This window comes from Microcaecilia unicolor, chromosome 8 (genome assembly GCF_901765095.1).
Source record: "Microcaecilia unicolor chromosome 8, aMicUni1.1, whole genome shotgun sequence".
Taxonomy (NCBI): Eukaryota; Metazoa; Chordata; class Amphibia; order Gymnophiona; family Siphonopidae; genus Microcaecilia; species Microcaecilia unicolor.
In genome coordinates, this window is record NC_044038.1 from 209,744,463 (window position 1) to 209,760,245 (window position 15,783).

A 15,783-nucleotide genomic window follows, 5' to 3' on the forward strand; every position below is an offset into this window, starting at 1 on the left:
GTTTTTTCAGAGGGAATGCTTTAAGACAAAATGTCTGTGGAACGTTGTTTTAAATTTATGTGTTCCTGCAAGCAATTTTTCAAAGGAAAGCTCCCTGACTGTTGAAATGAAAACCTGTTCCACCTGAGGCAATGGAGGGTTAAGCGGCTTGTCCAAGATCACATGGACCATCAGCATGATTTGAACCCTTACTCCCATGGGCTACTCTTTCTTTTCTTTCAGAACTTGAGCCCAAGGCAAGATACAATCCTTTGAGTTCTGGTTCTGGTAGAGTAGATGTTTCCCTGTTCCAGAAAGCTTATAATTTAAGGGATTTATTTAACAAGTTGCTTTATGGTGAAAACTATTGGCTGCATCCACTGTGAATGTATACTGGGCTACAAAGGGAGCTATGGGGTATGGCTCCTGGTCAAAAGACTATCACTGCAATGGTTGAGCTACAGGGTACGAGAGGGAAGGATGGATAACTACCCAAGCTGCAAAGGACTCAAATACAAATCAACTTACGCATCCAGTTTCTCCTACATAAGCACACAACTGTGGAACGCATTACTAAAAGCCTTGAAAACTACGTACGACCACCTAAACTTCCGGAAATTATTATTATTATTTATTACTTATTGCATTTGTACCCCACATTTTCCCACCTTTTGCAGGCTCAATGCGGCTTACAGAGTGTTGTAATGATATAGTCGTTACATGATTTTAAATACAGTCGATAATAAGCTGAAGGTGTAAGAGGATTTAGATGGAAAGGTGTTAGGTAAGGTCGTGTGAGAGGTGTTTTTTGATGTACTTGGGTGGTTTAAGGAATGATTTGTTTCATTAAGGATGTCTTTTGTAGGCTTTGTTGAAGAGATGTGTCTTCAAAGCTTTGCGAAAGCTGGTTAGATTGTTCATGGTTTTCAGGGCCATGGGTAATGCATTCCAAAACTGTGTGCTTTTGTACACAAAGGTAGTAGCATAAGCCTGTTTGTATTTCATTCCTTTACAGCTGGGGAAGTTCAGATTGAGGAATTTGCGGGCCGATCTTTTGGCGTTTCTGGGCGGTAAGTCCACTAGGTTTAACATATAGAGTGAGGCATCTGCGTGAATGATTTTGTATACGGTCATGCACTAACCTGTTTAAAAAGGCATACCCTACCAACCCAACATAAATGCCTGATCTCTGCAACACAGCAAAACTAAAGTACTTAATGGACATAACACAACTCTTCCATTGTACGATTCCCTAATGTGGCTGTGCCACATGAACTTTATCTTACCACAATATCACTTTGTATTTGTTTACACTGGAGTTTGAAAACGTTTCTCCGGTACTATGGTAAGCTACATTGAGCCTACAAATAGGTGGGAAAATGTGGGATACAAATGTAACAAATAAATAAATAAATAAAAATATGTATGTATACTGTAGGTCATGCATTTGAGATACCACTTTTCTGTGGTACAACCAAAGTGGTATTTTCTTTGACCCTAGTGGATTCACAATCAAGTTTTTGTACCTGGGGCAATGGAGGGGTAAGGGACTTGCCCAGGGTCACAAGGAACTACAATGGGAATTGAACCCAGTTCTCAACCCACTGCATTAACCATTAGGCTATACCTCCACTATGATAACAGGAGCTATATAAAAAGATCTATGATTTTTTTCACTCAAAGTACTGGAAATCTGTGATGCCTATCTTGTCAATAATTAAATAAATAAACTTGTTCAAGACCCAGTTTCATGGTTAACAGATTATAGGAATTTCAGTTTTCATTAGAAAAAGTTTGGCAGCTGCTTCACTTTTTATCAAAAATGGTGTCGTCAGAGGGAAGGATAATATTTACACAGAAATACTGAAAACACCATATGCCCCATCCATGCCAAATACTAAGCTCTACAATCTCTTCTTGTCCCTCAGAGATCCTCAATACTTGTATCAGATATTCAAGATAGAATGTAAATCCCTGTCTCCACCACATCTGCTGGAAGGCTGTTTCTTGCGTCCACCACCCTTTCCATTATGAAGTATTTCCATAGATTACTCCTGAGTCTACCCCCCTTTTACCTGTATCTTATGACCCCTCATTCCAGAACTATGGCCTGTGCATTTTTGCCACAGAGGTATTTAAATGTCTCTATCATACAGGGGCGTAGCCAGACAACAGATTTTGGGTGGGCCTAGGCAAGAAGTGGGTGGGCACCAAATGTTCTCCCCCACCACCACCACCAAAAGACATCTCAGCTGGCAGGAAAATGCTTCTTACCACCTTGGCAGTCTGCAGCAGGCATGCGCTGAAAACTGAACATGCGCAGGTGCCAGTATCGTGGAGAGTAGCGTTTTCATTACCATCAGGGGGAGGGGTGGTGGTTGGGAGGCGGGGATAGTGCTGGGCAGACTTATACGGTCTGTGCCAGAGCCGGTGGTGGGAGGCAGGGATAGTGCTGGGCAGACTTATACGGTCTGTGCCAGAGCCAGTGGTGGGAGGCGGGGCTGGTGGTTGGGAGGCGAGGATAGTGCTGGGCAGACTTATACAGTCTGTGCCAGAGCTGGTGGTTGGGAGGCGGGGCTGGTGGTTGGGAGGCGGGGATAGTGCTGGGCAGACTTATACGGTCTGTGCCAGAGCCAGTGGTGGGAGGCAGGGATAGTGCTGGGCAGACTTATACGGTCTGTGCCAGAGCCGGTGGTGGGAGGCGAGGATAGTGGTTGGGAGGCGGGGATAGTGCTGGGCAGACTTATACGGTCTGTGCCAGAGCCAGTGGTGGGAGGCAGGGATAGTGCTGGGCAGACTTATACGGTCTGTGCCAGAGCCGGTGGTGGGAGGCGAGGATAGTGCTGGGCAGACTTATACAGTCTGTGCCAGAGCCGGTGGTGGGAGGCAGGGATAGTGCTGGGCAGACTTATACAGTCTGTGCCAGAGCCAGTGGTGGGAGGCGGGGCTGGTGGTTGGGAGGCAGGGATAGTGCTGGGCAGACTTATACGGTCTATGCCAGAGCTGGTGGTTGGGAGGCGGGGCTGGTGGTTGGGAGGAGGGGATAGTGCTGGGCAGACTTATACGGTCTGTGCCCTGAAGAGGACAGGTACAAATCAAAGTAGGGTATACACAAAAAGTAGCACATATGAGTTATCTTGTTGGGCAGACTGGATGGACTGTGCAGGTCTTTTTCTGCTGTCATCTACTATGTTACTATGTTACTATGTCTTCAGCTGGTAGAGCTTGGGATCTCCACCAGCTACCGCTAAACGTGTGCTGCTGTTGGGTGGGCCTGAGCCCTAAGTGGATGGGCCCTGGCCCACCCAGGCCCACCTGTGGCTACGCCACTGCTATCATAGCTTCCTCACCTGCCTTTCTTCCAAAGTATACATATTTAGATATTTTTAAAAAACCCTTTATTTATTTGTTGTATTTGTATCCCACATTTTTCCACCTATTTGCAGACTCAATGTGGCTTACAATATTTCATCATGTCAAGCGCCATTCAAGAGTAGATAGATAATTAGTTACAAAAGAACAGGTATAACATAATGGATATAATCAGTTCAATAAATCAGAAAATAAACAGATTGTCAGGTAAGTATTGATATGTTAGAGTTCCTATTGTTGATTATTGTGGTACGTCTTATTAAAAAGGAAGGTCTTTAGTGATTTCCGAAAGTTGATAAGGTCATGAATATTTTTCAGATCACACTTTAACAGCAAAAATTAATGTGCGGTAAATACAAAGGCTGTGGATTAGCTAACTGTTGGGGTCATACCCAGCATGTCCCTTGCAGTTATCACACATTAAGACCCTTAATTTAAAGTATCACCACATATAAATGACTGCATTTAAATATCTGGAGAGGCTCAGACACTAAAATGCCATTTCAGAACAGGGGGCCATTCATACTTGGGGATGCTTCCTACATCTAGATGTCAAGAGGGCATGGGCAGGGAAGAGAGAGAGTGTTTTGGATGAGCCTACCTTACATACAGTACATGCACTCCCCATTTTACATAGGGAATCCATGTCTGTATTGATAAAGAATCATGCCAGTATTTACACCAGGGGCGTAGCCGAATAGTCAGTTTTGGGTGGGCCTGAGCCCAAAGTGAGTGGGCACATTTTCTCTGCCCCACCCTACCCCCACCTCAAAATATGAATACATTAGTTAATGAGGATCCTCAAGCTCTGTCAGCTGAATACCTTTGTTGAAGATGGCCAGAATTCCCTTTTATCAAGCATGGCAGGCAGCAGCATCATCTCTAAACCACTGATTCTGGCACTGCATGTATGCTTAGTTGTTGGTGGCTCAAGGTTGCTGTTGCTGACTGCAGAGCTTGGTAGAAGGGAATTCTGTTATCTTTGGAGGAGGTCCTCAGCTGGGGATGCTTAGGGATTCCCTCCAGCTATACAGCAAGGGTCAGGACCGGTGTTAGGCATGCTAGGGCCCAGGTCAGAATATGAAGGAGGGCCCCCCTCCCCGCTCCTCTCTCCTCCCTGATTTCCCTACCTGCTATTACTATCACACCGACAGACTCTCACCAAATACAGAACAAGGGATCACAAATTAGGGGCCCTGTTCACTAAGCCATGCTGTAGGCGTGCTAACGTTTTAGTGCGTGGTAAAAAGTTAGCGTGCCGACAGCGCGGCTTAATAAACAGGGCCCTAGAAATAAAAATATTTAGACAAAAATTGAACTAGGAACCCCAAGAAGTTAAACTTAGCATGGACTGCATCATTGCAGAAATAAAAACAGAAATGCATTTCCTTTTCAACTGAACACAATACAAAGACATTTGTTCTGCACATTTCCCAAAGCTAACATATTCCATTTAAAACATTCAAAATAAAATGTTTCTTTTTCTACCTTTGTGGTCTGGACATCCAGTTTCTTTTTTTTCTGCTTTCCTCTCTGCAGTCTGCTAATTCTCCTTCAAGCGGCTGCTGTCCATTTGTCTTTTTTCCTCACTACACCTGCCTCTGACATATGATCGTTCCCTTTTAGCTCCTTCTCTTTTTTTACTTTTCTGACTCTGTCAACTCAAATTTCACCCTCTCTCAATCTTCTCCTCCTTACTGCTATTCAGCTTCCTATCAAATTTCCTTCTTCTCTCACTCACTAGCTCTCCCATTTCCTATCCCTCTCCTTCCCCAGCCCTCCATTCCCTTTCATCTTTAATCTACTCCTCATTACCATGTTTATACCCCCATAATCATTACCCCCTGCCGTGTCCCACCTCCCTCTGTTGCAACTTCCTATTTGCTTGGGCAGGATGCAGCAGATGGGGAGGCTTCTGGGTTAGCGGCAGGCAGCATGTAGAAATCGCTTCTGTTGCCAGGGACCTGTTGAAGCCAGAGTTACTAAGGAAGGGAAAGAGATGCAGGATCACAGGATCCCAGCCTGCTCCCCCTACGCCAGCGCTGTCAAGGGTACAATGCTGCTGGGTGTGCCTGAGCCCATCTTGGCACCCCAGTAGCTACACCCCTTATTTATACTTGCCCAAAGGCATGTTTGCTGTAAGGGGTAGATATAAATACCAATGTTTGGCTCCTGAAGCACTCCTCTACAGCATCCCCTCCTTGACAGGAGACCCCCCCCCCCCGGGACTCCCCACAATACAACTCAACCTTTTGATCTCCCATCCATCATATGGTGCCTTCCTCCTAAGACCCTAAACCCACCCCTCAGGGAAAAAAGGCTGAAAATTCTCCCCTCTGCACCCCCAACTCACTCTCTGGGTTTACTGGAGGGTCCCTGAGAACTAGTGGGCAGGGCTGCCGATAGGGGGGGCAGGGGGGACAAACTTCCCCGGGCCTCCAAGGGGGGCCCGGCACTGCATTCCCCTCCATCCACCACCGTGCTGGCCCCCCCTGAATTCAAATCATAGTGCCTCACCTCGACCTCGCTCTGTGTGAAAGAAGCACAGCAGCGGCAGTCTGCAGATCGCCTCCCTTCGGGCCTTCCCTCCCTGTGTCCTGTATATTTTCTTTAGATTATCTATTACTATTAGCTATTACTATTATCATGATACCCAAGATCCTTAAGCAATACTAAATGTATATTTTCTTATAAATTTCCACTATTCACAATGTAATGTAAGCCACATTGAGCCTGCAAAGAGGTGGGAAAATGTGGGGTACAAATGCAATGGTGGACGGAGGGGGGGGGCGGGTGGAGGGGGTGGCGACGACAACGACGACCTCGGGGGGGGGGGGGGGCCCAGGGGCGGCCTTGCCTCGGGCCTGGCCCAGTCTCTCGGCGGCCATGCTAGTGGGGTGGGAGTGGGAATGATGCCCATTCACTCCTGTTGCAATGATGTTGGCCAAGATCTCTAGCAATATTACTGGGGGAGATGCCAGGGGGCTGTGGGGGTGTATATGATGCTGTTGTGAGGTGCTGCTGTGAGGGGGGAAAGGGGAGGGTGATACTGCAGGGGGCAGTTTACCAAGGGATCAGTGAATTTGCACAGCTACTCCCACATTTATATATACGTGTGGGGGGGGGGGAGGGGAATGAACCCATCTTTGTTTTTCCCATGTGCAGCTCTGGTTGTGTAGGGACTGGAATGAGCAGTCCTGGTGTTATTCTATGAGAGGCTCTATATTTGGCAAAGCCTCTTGTAAAATAATGTGGGAATGCTATATACCCTGTTTCCCCGAAAATAAGACATCCCCTGAAAATAAGACCTAGTAGAGGTTTTGCTGAATTGCTAAATATAAGGTCTCCCCCGAAAGTAAGACCTAGCAAAGTTTTTGTTTGGCCCCGATGGGACATGGACACAGAAACCTTAATTTTTTTCGCTGCAACCCAAAGACGAAATAACATTAAAGAAATGCAAGAAACAAGACTGAGGTGGAAAATATATCGTCCAGCGGACTCCTACCATCCTCCTTTACGCTTTTGTGAAGATCAACTACTGGTAAGTGAGCCCGGAAAGAAAAGAAACATCCTCCTTGCAGAAATAATAAAAGAAAAGAAAATGAGTAACCGAGCCCTTTCGGCGCTGCTCCATCGCCCAAGGGCTAAGTCAGACTAGAAGGATGGAAAGTGTTGCGAATGTACAGGAGGAGCGCATAAAGCGCCACCAACGGGGAACGGAGCTACCGTAGAATTTTTTTTTTAACGTTTGTAATACGGTAGGGATGATCCTGCGCCCTAAGCCCTCTCACAACCTCCCGAGACTCCCAGCCAAAGCAGCCCGGCCCCACATTCCATTACCTTCCCTAGTGCATACCCCTCCTCCATTCCCAACCCGGCCAGGGCGGCTCTGCTCCGCTCGAGTCCTGTGGTCACTGTGGGCAGATAGGCGAGCCACAGCCTACTCCTGCAGGATACCGCCCCCCACTTCAATACTGTTCCCGACCGCCACAGTCCCCCTACTACTCCCGAATAAGACATCCCCTGAAAATAAGACCTAGCGCACCTTTGGGAGCAAAAATTAATATAAGACACTGTCTTATTTTCGGGGAAACACGGTATCTTGACTTGGATATGTGAATTCCTTCTTCATGTGAAAAAAGATCCATAGCTGTTTGGCAAAAAAATGCATATAAGAGGGAATTCAAATGGTACAAATGCTATTTGTCCACTCAAACTCTTTTTGGAATTTGTACACATTGTTTCTGCATTACTTTTCTAGCCTTGATATTCACACAGATAATTTGTATCTGTATGCAATAGCATTTGTACTGTTTGAATTCCCTCTAATATGCATTTTTTTCCCACGGACTACTATTACTTCTTTTTATCATGAAGAACTATATTCGGTGTTTGCATTGCTGCAGGTCAGTAAAAAATTATATATCTTTCCTTGGATCTTTTTTCACGTACATATAAAGTTTATTTTTATCTTTCTCAATGTTTGTCCCTTTTATTTATTGTGCTTACACGTTTTATAATTTATTATGCTCACATGTTATTTATTTTTTTTATCCATCCTCCTTCTTTGGAGCATTGGGTAGATGCCATAAATTGCCTCTTTTATTCACTGTATTTATTATGTTTATGCATAATGTTTTGCAAATCTGTTCATAATGGTTTGTATACAACTTAGTATGATGTATGTTTACACCCTTTGTTGTTTTATTTTACCTGTAACGCATTCAATTTTTTTGTTTTTAATTGGTAATTATATCAATTGCTGTTTTCTAAATTAACACGTTCATATTTATGTATTTTATTGATCTTTTGTTCATTAATTTTCTTGACCCCTGACGCAGGCCTCATGCTGAAACATGGTCCCAAGTCAGGTCTCAGAGTTTTGCTTGATAAAGACTGATAAGTGTATCATCTGGTGTACCCTTGTCTTTAGTTGGAAGACCAATCCACTCTCCTTTTTCTTTTTCTCCATACTCTGTACCATATTACTAGTTTTTACCACACTCTATTTTCAGGGAACCTGCTATCCCTAGGAATGGACAACCTGTACCTCATTCCTGGCCCAGGAATGGACTACCCAACCCGGGGCAATGAGAACCCCAAAGTTGGGTTGGGTAGTCCATTTGCTCCAGCTGGCCAGCTCTGAGGGAGCTCCTTTCTCCAGCATTCTCGCTCCTCTCTTCCTTTCTTACAGGGTCATTATATACTGACTTGCAAGCCTGAGGGATGACTTTGTCACTCCCTCTTTTCTCTAGCTTTCCTCCCTACAGCATTCTAACTCTCAGGGCTTTGGAATCCCCTTCCCTCAGTGGGATACCAGTTTCCCTCCTACCAAGATTCTAGTCCCATTCTGCTTTTCTACTAGGGTATTTGTGTGGTAAGGGGGCATAATCAGTCTTACTCACCACAATATATTAAAAACAAAAACTGGTCAAGTACTTGATAATCCATAATCAAACCCAAATACCAATTTTACTTAAAATTTTTAAAATGAAATATTACCTTTTAGTTGCATATGTATTGCTCTGGACCAGCTTGTAGATCACAGAAAGGATTTTAAGAATCAGAGCTACAATGAAACAAATAGATAATGGTACTTCATAGTTTTCTTTCAGTTTGTAGTTTAGATATAAATAGTTTTCAAATATCAAAATGGAAACAATAACTCTATACTGTATTCATCAATTTATAATAACACTTTTGCTCTAATTAGCAAAATATACTATTGGGTGGTATACTTAATTAGAGTATTACCACTAATTTTCTTTCTTTGAGTCCAACCAGAGCCATTAGGCCAACTGAGGTGGCCTCACCACTCTTCTGAGGTGGCATCGCCTCCTGCCCTTCCTGCCCTAACCCCTTTCCCCAAATTTACCTTTTATTTTCTTGTTTTTCAAAAGTCAACTGTGGTAGCGACAGTGCATTTTATCTAGCAAAAAAGGTGCCGGTACTCAAATGCCAGGCCAACTTTCAGGGGTGGAGTGATCATTGAGGGACTCACCCCACAATAGCCAGGACCCCTGCAACCAGTCATAGAATCTATGACAAGGTAGAATTTGCATGTAGAACCTGAGCTCTTTCATTAAAATACGAGAACCATGGGTCATGTTTAGCAGACAGTGGAAAAGGTGCCGGTACTCAGTACCCCCAAGTACCCCCTCAAAAAAAGCCCTGGGTAGCGATTCCCATAAACCATACATTTTTTTTTACATTCCACACAGACACACTGTTATAAATTCAAGTCCATAATATACATGGTAACAGATGAAAGGATTTCAAATTTGTGCTTATTCAAATAGTTTACATTTTTCGCTGAAATGTGTAATTATTTTTTCAGCAACTTGCAACATAGTAAAAATAATGCATGCAGCCCCTTTTTTTGTCTCATATACCCTGCATAAAACCATCAAATTAATTCCACAGTGATACTCTTCAGAACACACCTACAACTCCCATCTCAGAGCTACATACACAATTTAACAAAAAAAAGTGACACAAAACATTTTTAATTGACAAAGGTTAAGTAGTTTCATAGCTAAATAGTTTAACATCCTATGCTGAAACACAAGGAAGCATAGGCGCTGACTCCGTGGGTGCTCGAGCACCCCCAATATTTCACCCACCGGAAGTTCCCTTCGCCAGCCCAGAATTTTAAAAGTCCCTCCCTCCCTCCCTTCGAATTCCAGGCCTCCTCCCTCCAAATTTTAAGTCATCTTACCTCGTCGGGTTTACAGCGGCAGCAGCAGTGAAAAGCGTGCAGGCTCGGCACTTCAGCCCTTCTCTCTCTCTCAGCTCTGGTCCCACCCTCAGTTCCTGTTTCTGCAAGGGCGGGACCAGAGCTGAGAGAGAAGGGAAGGGCTGAAGCGTCAAGCCTGCACACTTTTCACTGCTGCTGCCGCCGTAACCCCGATGAGGTAAGATGACTTTTAAAATTTGGAGGGAGGGGGGACCGTGGAACTCAGAGGGAGGGGGACCATGGAACTCAAAGGGAGGGAGAGAGGGGAGGGGAGGGAGGGAGAGAGGGAGGGCCTGGAACTGGTAGGAGAGAGGAGGGAGGGCCTGGAACTAGGAGGGAGGGAGGGGGGCCTGGAACTGGGAGGGAGGCCTGGAACTGGGAGGGAGGGGGCCTGGAACTTAGAGGGGGAGGGGGAATGCATCACCTGTAAAAAAAAAAAAAAAAAAATTTCAGCACCCCCCAATCATTTTGAAAAGTTGGCCCCTATGGCCCCTCTCTGTTGCCATAAACTTTCATCATCTGGGTTACACTAACAGCTCTGCCACCATCAGCTGACTTTGAAAGTAAAAGCTCATTGTACTCCTACCTCAGAAGATGCACTGATTCCACCATATCATCTACAACCCCAGGGACAAGTATTGCTGCTCACTGTCTGAACTTAGAAAATGCTGCACATTATAGAAAGAGCAATGTTTTGTTTCACATAGGGATTTATCAGTGATGCTTTCACTTACCAAACCTTTGTGCTGATTTAGGACAATCACTCTTCACTTTTTTTGTAGTGCAATGAGAAATCATCTGTAGCCCTACGGAATCGTTAAATCTTCCATGGGTAATTATAGTTGCATGTTCATGCAGAAGAGATATACACAGTTATTAGCAGGCAAAACATGGGGTACGAGAAGAGGTAGTTACAGTTCCTTTAAATAATATATATACATATAATAGACACTTAAGTTGACTGTCAGTTCTCTCCATGTGCATTTCTTGGGTCATCCTAGGAAAGTCATGTTTGTTAACTTCCATGATGCTTACTTTACTGTCATAGACTTCAAAATGTCCTACAATCACTGTTTCCTATTTACTGGAAGCATTCCATTAGTAACCTTTCCTAATAAGTTTAATTTGCTTAACTTCTGTGTGTCAAACTATTTAAAAATGTTAAGATAGGATTTCCTGAGATGGCTTGCAGCTGGTTTATTAGGTGAACTATTACAAGTTTTCTTTTTTTCTTGATTTATAACATTGTTCAAAGGAAAAAAAAACTTCTTTACGAACAGTATTTTACTTATTGAAATGTATTAATTGCAGCCTTCTCAATACAAGCTCGATGCGATTTTTATGCAATAATCCAAAACACATACAGAAAGATCACAACAGTTTTAAAACATTCAGTGTAATACCTACTCTATGTTCCCCCAGCTGGACCTGTTGTTCAAAGTCAAAAATGGTGGTTCATTTCTGGATAAACTTGAAACTATATCTTGGATTACATTCTCTATTGCTCTGAGAACCTGTGAACTGAAAAAGGGAAAGGACTAATGGAATATGCTTAACAGCATACTTTCCTGTCTTCAAATAAGAATTCAGACATAAGGGGGTCCTTTTACTAAACCGCGTAAGCGTCTACGTTCACCCAAAGTACGCCAAAATGGAGTTACCGCCCGGCTATCATGTGGCTTTTGCGGTAATTTCATTTTTGGAGCGCATCCAATACACGCATCTGAAAAATAATTTTTATTTTTGGATGTGCGTATTGGACGCACGCCAAGCGGCATTTGACATGCGTAGGTCATTACCGCTAGGTTACCACGTGAGACTTTACCGCTAAGTCTTGTCTTTGTGTATGGTATACAGCGCTGCGTATGCCTTGTAGCGCTATAGAAATGATAAATAGTAGTAGTAGTAGTAGGTCAATGGCTGGCGGTAAGGTCTTAGACACAAAATGGATGCCCGGCAATTTTCATTTTGCCGCACGTCCATTTTCGGCAAAAATTTAAAAAAGGCATTTTTTTACAGGTGCGAAGAAAAATGATTCTGCACGCACCCAAAACACGTGTCTACACTACCGCAGGCCATTTTTCAGTGTGCCTTTGTAAAAGGGCCCCAAGGATTGTAAGTTCATAGCTGTGTGAGTGTGCAAATTGCAACAAGTTACAGGGGAACAAGATTATTCCTTCTTCTCCTTTAAGTCTTTGCCCTATAGGTGGAAATTTTCACTTCGGAGCCAAAGTTTCAACTACCAGATAGTTTGCAGGTCCTGAGCTACAAGTAAGCCAAATATCCTTTCAAAATTTAGGTTTGCAAAGAATGTGGGTACAAAAAATACCCATGGACCTTGTACCTGTTTTACTGTATGTACAAAATCTGTATGGAGATTTGGAAAGTACTGTAAAATCTCCACATGCATTCCATTCCATGACCACCTGTTCATCCATGGATAAAAACGCCTCTTCATCTGAGATTAAAAGCACATATGCTGGGAACTACATACATATATTTATCCACTGAAGGGAAGACAATTTTCAGTCCATGGAATTTACTTGGGCAATTTTTTAGGGGCCCTTTTATTAAGTGGCAGTAAGCACTAACGTATGATTACTGTGGGGGGAAAATGCACGCTCAGGAGTCCTGCAGTAGTGTTGGCATTTGCTCACGATTCCCATGCGCTAAAAAACACTTTTTATTTTTTTCAGCACTGGGGACATGTTTGGGAGCAGAGAGTAGGCATGCTCAGAGCTAACTGGTTAACACAGCAACATTGTTGTGTGCCTACTGATTAGTGCATGATTAGAACATGAGCCCTTTCCATCTACTAAATAAGTGTCAATAAGGGCTCACATGCTGATGGCCATGCACTAATTGAGAAATAAGCCCATAGCCGTTATTCGAGGAAATGAAAAATTAGCCATTTTACAGCTGTGATAAAAATGGCCTCATTGCACAAGCCACCTTTTAGTGCAGCTTAGTAAAAGGGCCCCTAACGTTACCTGGGTAAATTCCTTTGAACGGTGTTCTTATATTTTGTAAATGCGTAAGTAACTTTATCAATGACAGCATGGTATTTCTGTGCATAAGCACGAGAATATTAACATGTCTTTCATTTCGTGCTGTCATCTGCTTTGTCATATCTGAGAGAGAAAGCCACAAATCAAGGCACAGCACAAATTCATGAGAGCAGTGGCGTAGCCACAGGTGGGCCTGGGTGGGCTGGGGCCCACCCACTTAGGGCTCAGGCCCACCCAACAGTAGCACGTGTTTAGCGGTAGCTGGTGGGGATTCCAAGCTCTGCCAGCTGAAGACTTCCCCCTGATGGTAACGAAAACGCTGCTGTCCATGATACTGGCACCTGCACATTCTCAGTTTTTAGCACATGCTTGCTACAGACTGCCAAGGTGGAAAGAAGTGTTATCCCATCAGCTGAGATATTTTTTTTTTGGTGGTAGGGGAGGGGGGGAGAACACTTGGTGCCCACCTACTTCTTGCCTAGGCCCACCCAAAATCTGTTGTCTGGCTACGCCCCTGCGTGAGAGTGTACTTGGACAAAGACTAGGCCAGTTATAACCCCCAACCCAGAAAGCTGAACTCAGCAAGAAGGAGAAGATAAAATTATCCAGGATAAGAAAATAAAGATGATAACATTGTGGCAGGCTTTTTGCTTCTCTACTGGATTTTCATCTGAAAGCACTTAAAAACACCCCAAAATCAACCCTCCTCACGAGTACCTTTATGGCAGGGATGGGCAACCTCAGTCCTGGAGGGCCATAACTCAGTTGGGTTTTCAGGATTTCCACAATAAATATGCATCAGATCTATTTGCATACAGTGGAAGCAGAGCATGCAGATAAATCTCACGCATGCTGATTGTGGAAATCCTGAAAATCCAACTGGGCTGTGTGGCCCTTCAGGGCTGAGGTTGCCCATCCCTGCTTTATGGAATACTAGTAAAAAAGGCCCGTTTCTGACACAAATGAAACTGGCGCTAGCAAGGTTTTCCTCGGAGTGTGTATGTTTGAGAGAGTATGTGTGAGATTGTATGTGAGAGAGTGAATGTGCGAGTGTGTGTGTGTGACAGAGAGAGAGAGTGAGACTGCTGGGTGTGAGTGTGTCTCCTCTGTCCCCCCTCCAGCCATCCAGCGATTCTCCTCGCTCCCCTGCTCCCCTTCCAGCCACCCAGCGATTCTCCTCTCTCCCCTGCTCCCCCTCCAGCCACCCAATGATTCTCCTCTCTCCCCTGCTCCCCCTCCAGCCACCCAGCAAGTCTCCTCTGTCCCCTGCCCCCCTCCAGCCACCCAGCGATTCTCCTTTTTCCCTTGCCCCCTCTCCAGCCACCCAGCAAATCCCTCTCTCCCCTGTCCCCCATCCAGCCACCCAGCGATTGTCCTATCTCCCCTCCCCACCTCCAGCCACTCCTCCACTTTAATCAGCATGTATTAAATTCTCCCCATGTGCTACAGAAAAGCACCAAGCACATCCTATATAATAAAACGCACCTCCAACGTTCTGAAGCCAAGAAAGTGAAGCCTTCAAGCCTTGAAGCATTCGTGCGCTCTGTAAGGCTCCATCTCCTCAATTGACGACACGTAGTTCCGGAACGTTGCAGGAATGCTTCAAGGCTTGAAGGCTTCACTTTCTCGGTTTCAGAACGTTGGAGGTGCATTTTATTATATAGGATGACAACTACAATTCTTAAGACATTGATTAACTGAAAAATCTTTAAGATTGATCCTTCTTAGCTGACCTGGAAAGTGGATAATGTCTCTCTTTATGTAACTATGTACCTTGTTATTGTCTCCTGCAACTGACTGGTAGCATTTCCGCTTGCTTCCTCCTTCCTAGACTCTTTCTCCTTTGACAGACTATCCAGCAGAGAAACTCTGTGATTGTCTACAAAACTGAAAAAATCCCGGTTTCTGGCGAAAGCCATTGCTACAGAAAGAAAATAAGACAGCATGTCATTTGTAGAAGCAAATACAAGAATATTTTACCACATGGCCATTAGGTTCCAGCCCAGTCATCCAGTCTCCATGTGATCTAAAGTGGAGTGACTTGTGTCAAAAAACAGGCTGATCAAACATGTCAATTGACCTTGGAAAATTCAAATTGCTGTGGCCATACAACAGGACAGTTATCCCCTGAAGCAGCAATGCAAAACAAGGTTTCCCTGTCAGGATTTTGATGGTCAGCTATGTTGAAGCAGATGATAATGGACTGGTGAAGTTCAAGGATACAATTATGTGAAGTTACAATTATATGAAGTTAATAAGGTATCTTTTTTAGAATTGTTTTACTGATTCTTCAGGTTTTGTCTGAACTCTTGTTATATGTGACCCACACTGAATTGTAAGGTTGTAGTGGAACCCAAGAATGTATCAGTATCAAATGAAACATGAGTAGAAAATAACATGACATTTTGTGGTTTTTTTTCACTTGCCTATAACAGTGCACAGTAACTATTTGCAAAGAGGGTGCACCCTTATCGACATTGCTTCTGAAACAAAAATGAAGATTAACCAAAACAAAACAAAATGAATAATGCAGGAAACAACATGAATTGAAGTTATGGACTGCTCATCCCTGCTATTCAGTTTAACTGAGCCTTCTGCTTTCAGCCCTTGGACTATTTTCTGGGATGAACACTGGCCGCCCAATATTCAAAGCAATTTAACCAAGCAGGAGAGGCTCCTGCCTGGTTA

The 15,783-nt window shown here is 44.1% G+C and overlaps 1 protein-coding gene across 1 annotated transcript in view; it reads right to left on the bottom strand.

Moving 5' to 3' along the window:
* SPO11 (SPO11 initiator of meiotic double stranded breaks) overlaps positions 1-15,014 on the bottom strand; it is a 47,269-nt gene extending 32,255 nt beyond the window's left edge. The window contains exons 1-4 of the mRNA XM_030212674.1: positions 14,869-15,014; positions 11,495-11,608; positions 10,822-10,910; positions 8,854-8,920 (exon numbers count right to left, since the gene is read on the bottom strand). Coding sequence (XP_030068534.1) covers positions 8,854-8,920; positions 10,822-10,910; positions 11,495-11,608; positions 14,869-15,014 — 416 coding nt within the window. The remainder of the gene's footprint in view (positions 1-8,853; positions 8,921-10,821; positions 10,911-11,494; positions 11,609-14,868) is intronic.
* Between the last annotated feature and the right edge of the window lie 769 nt (positions 15,015-15,783).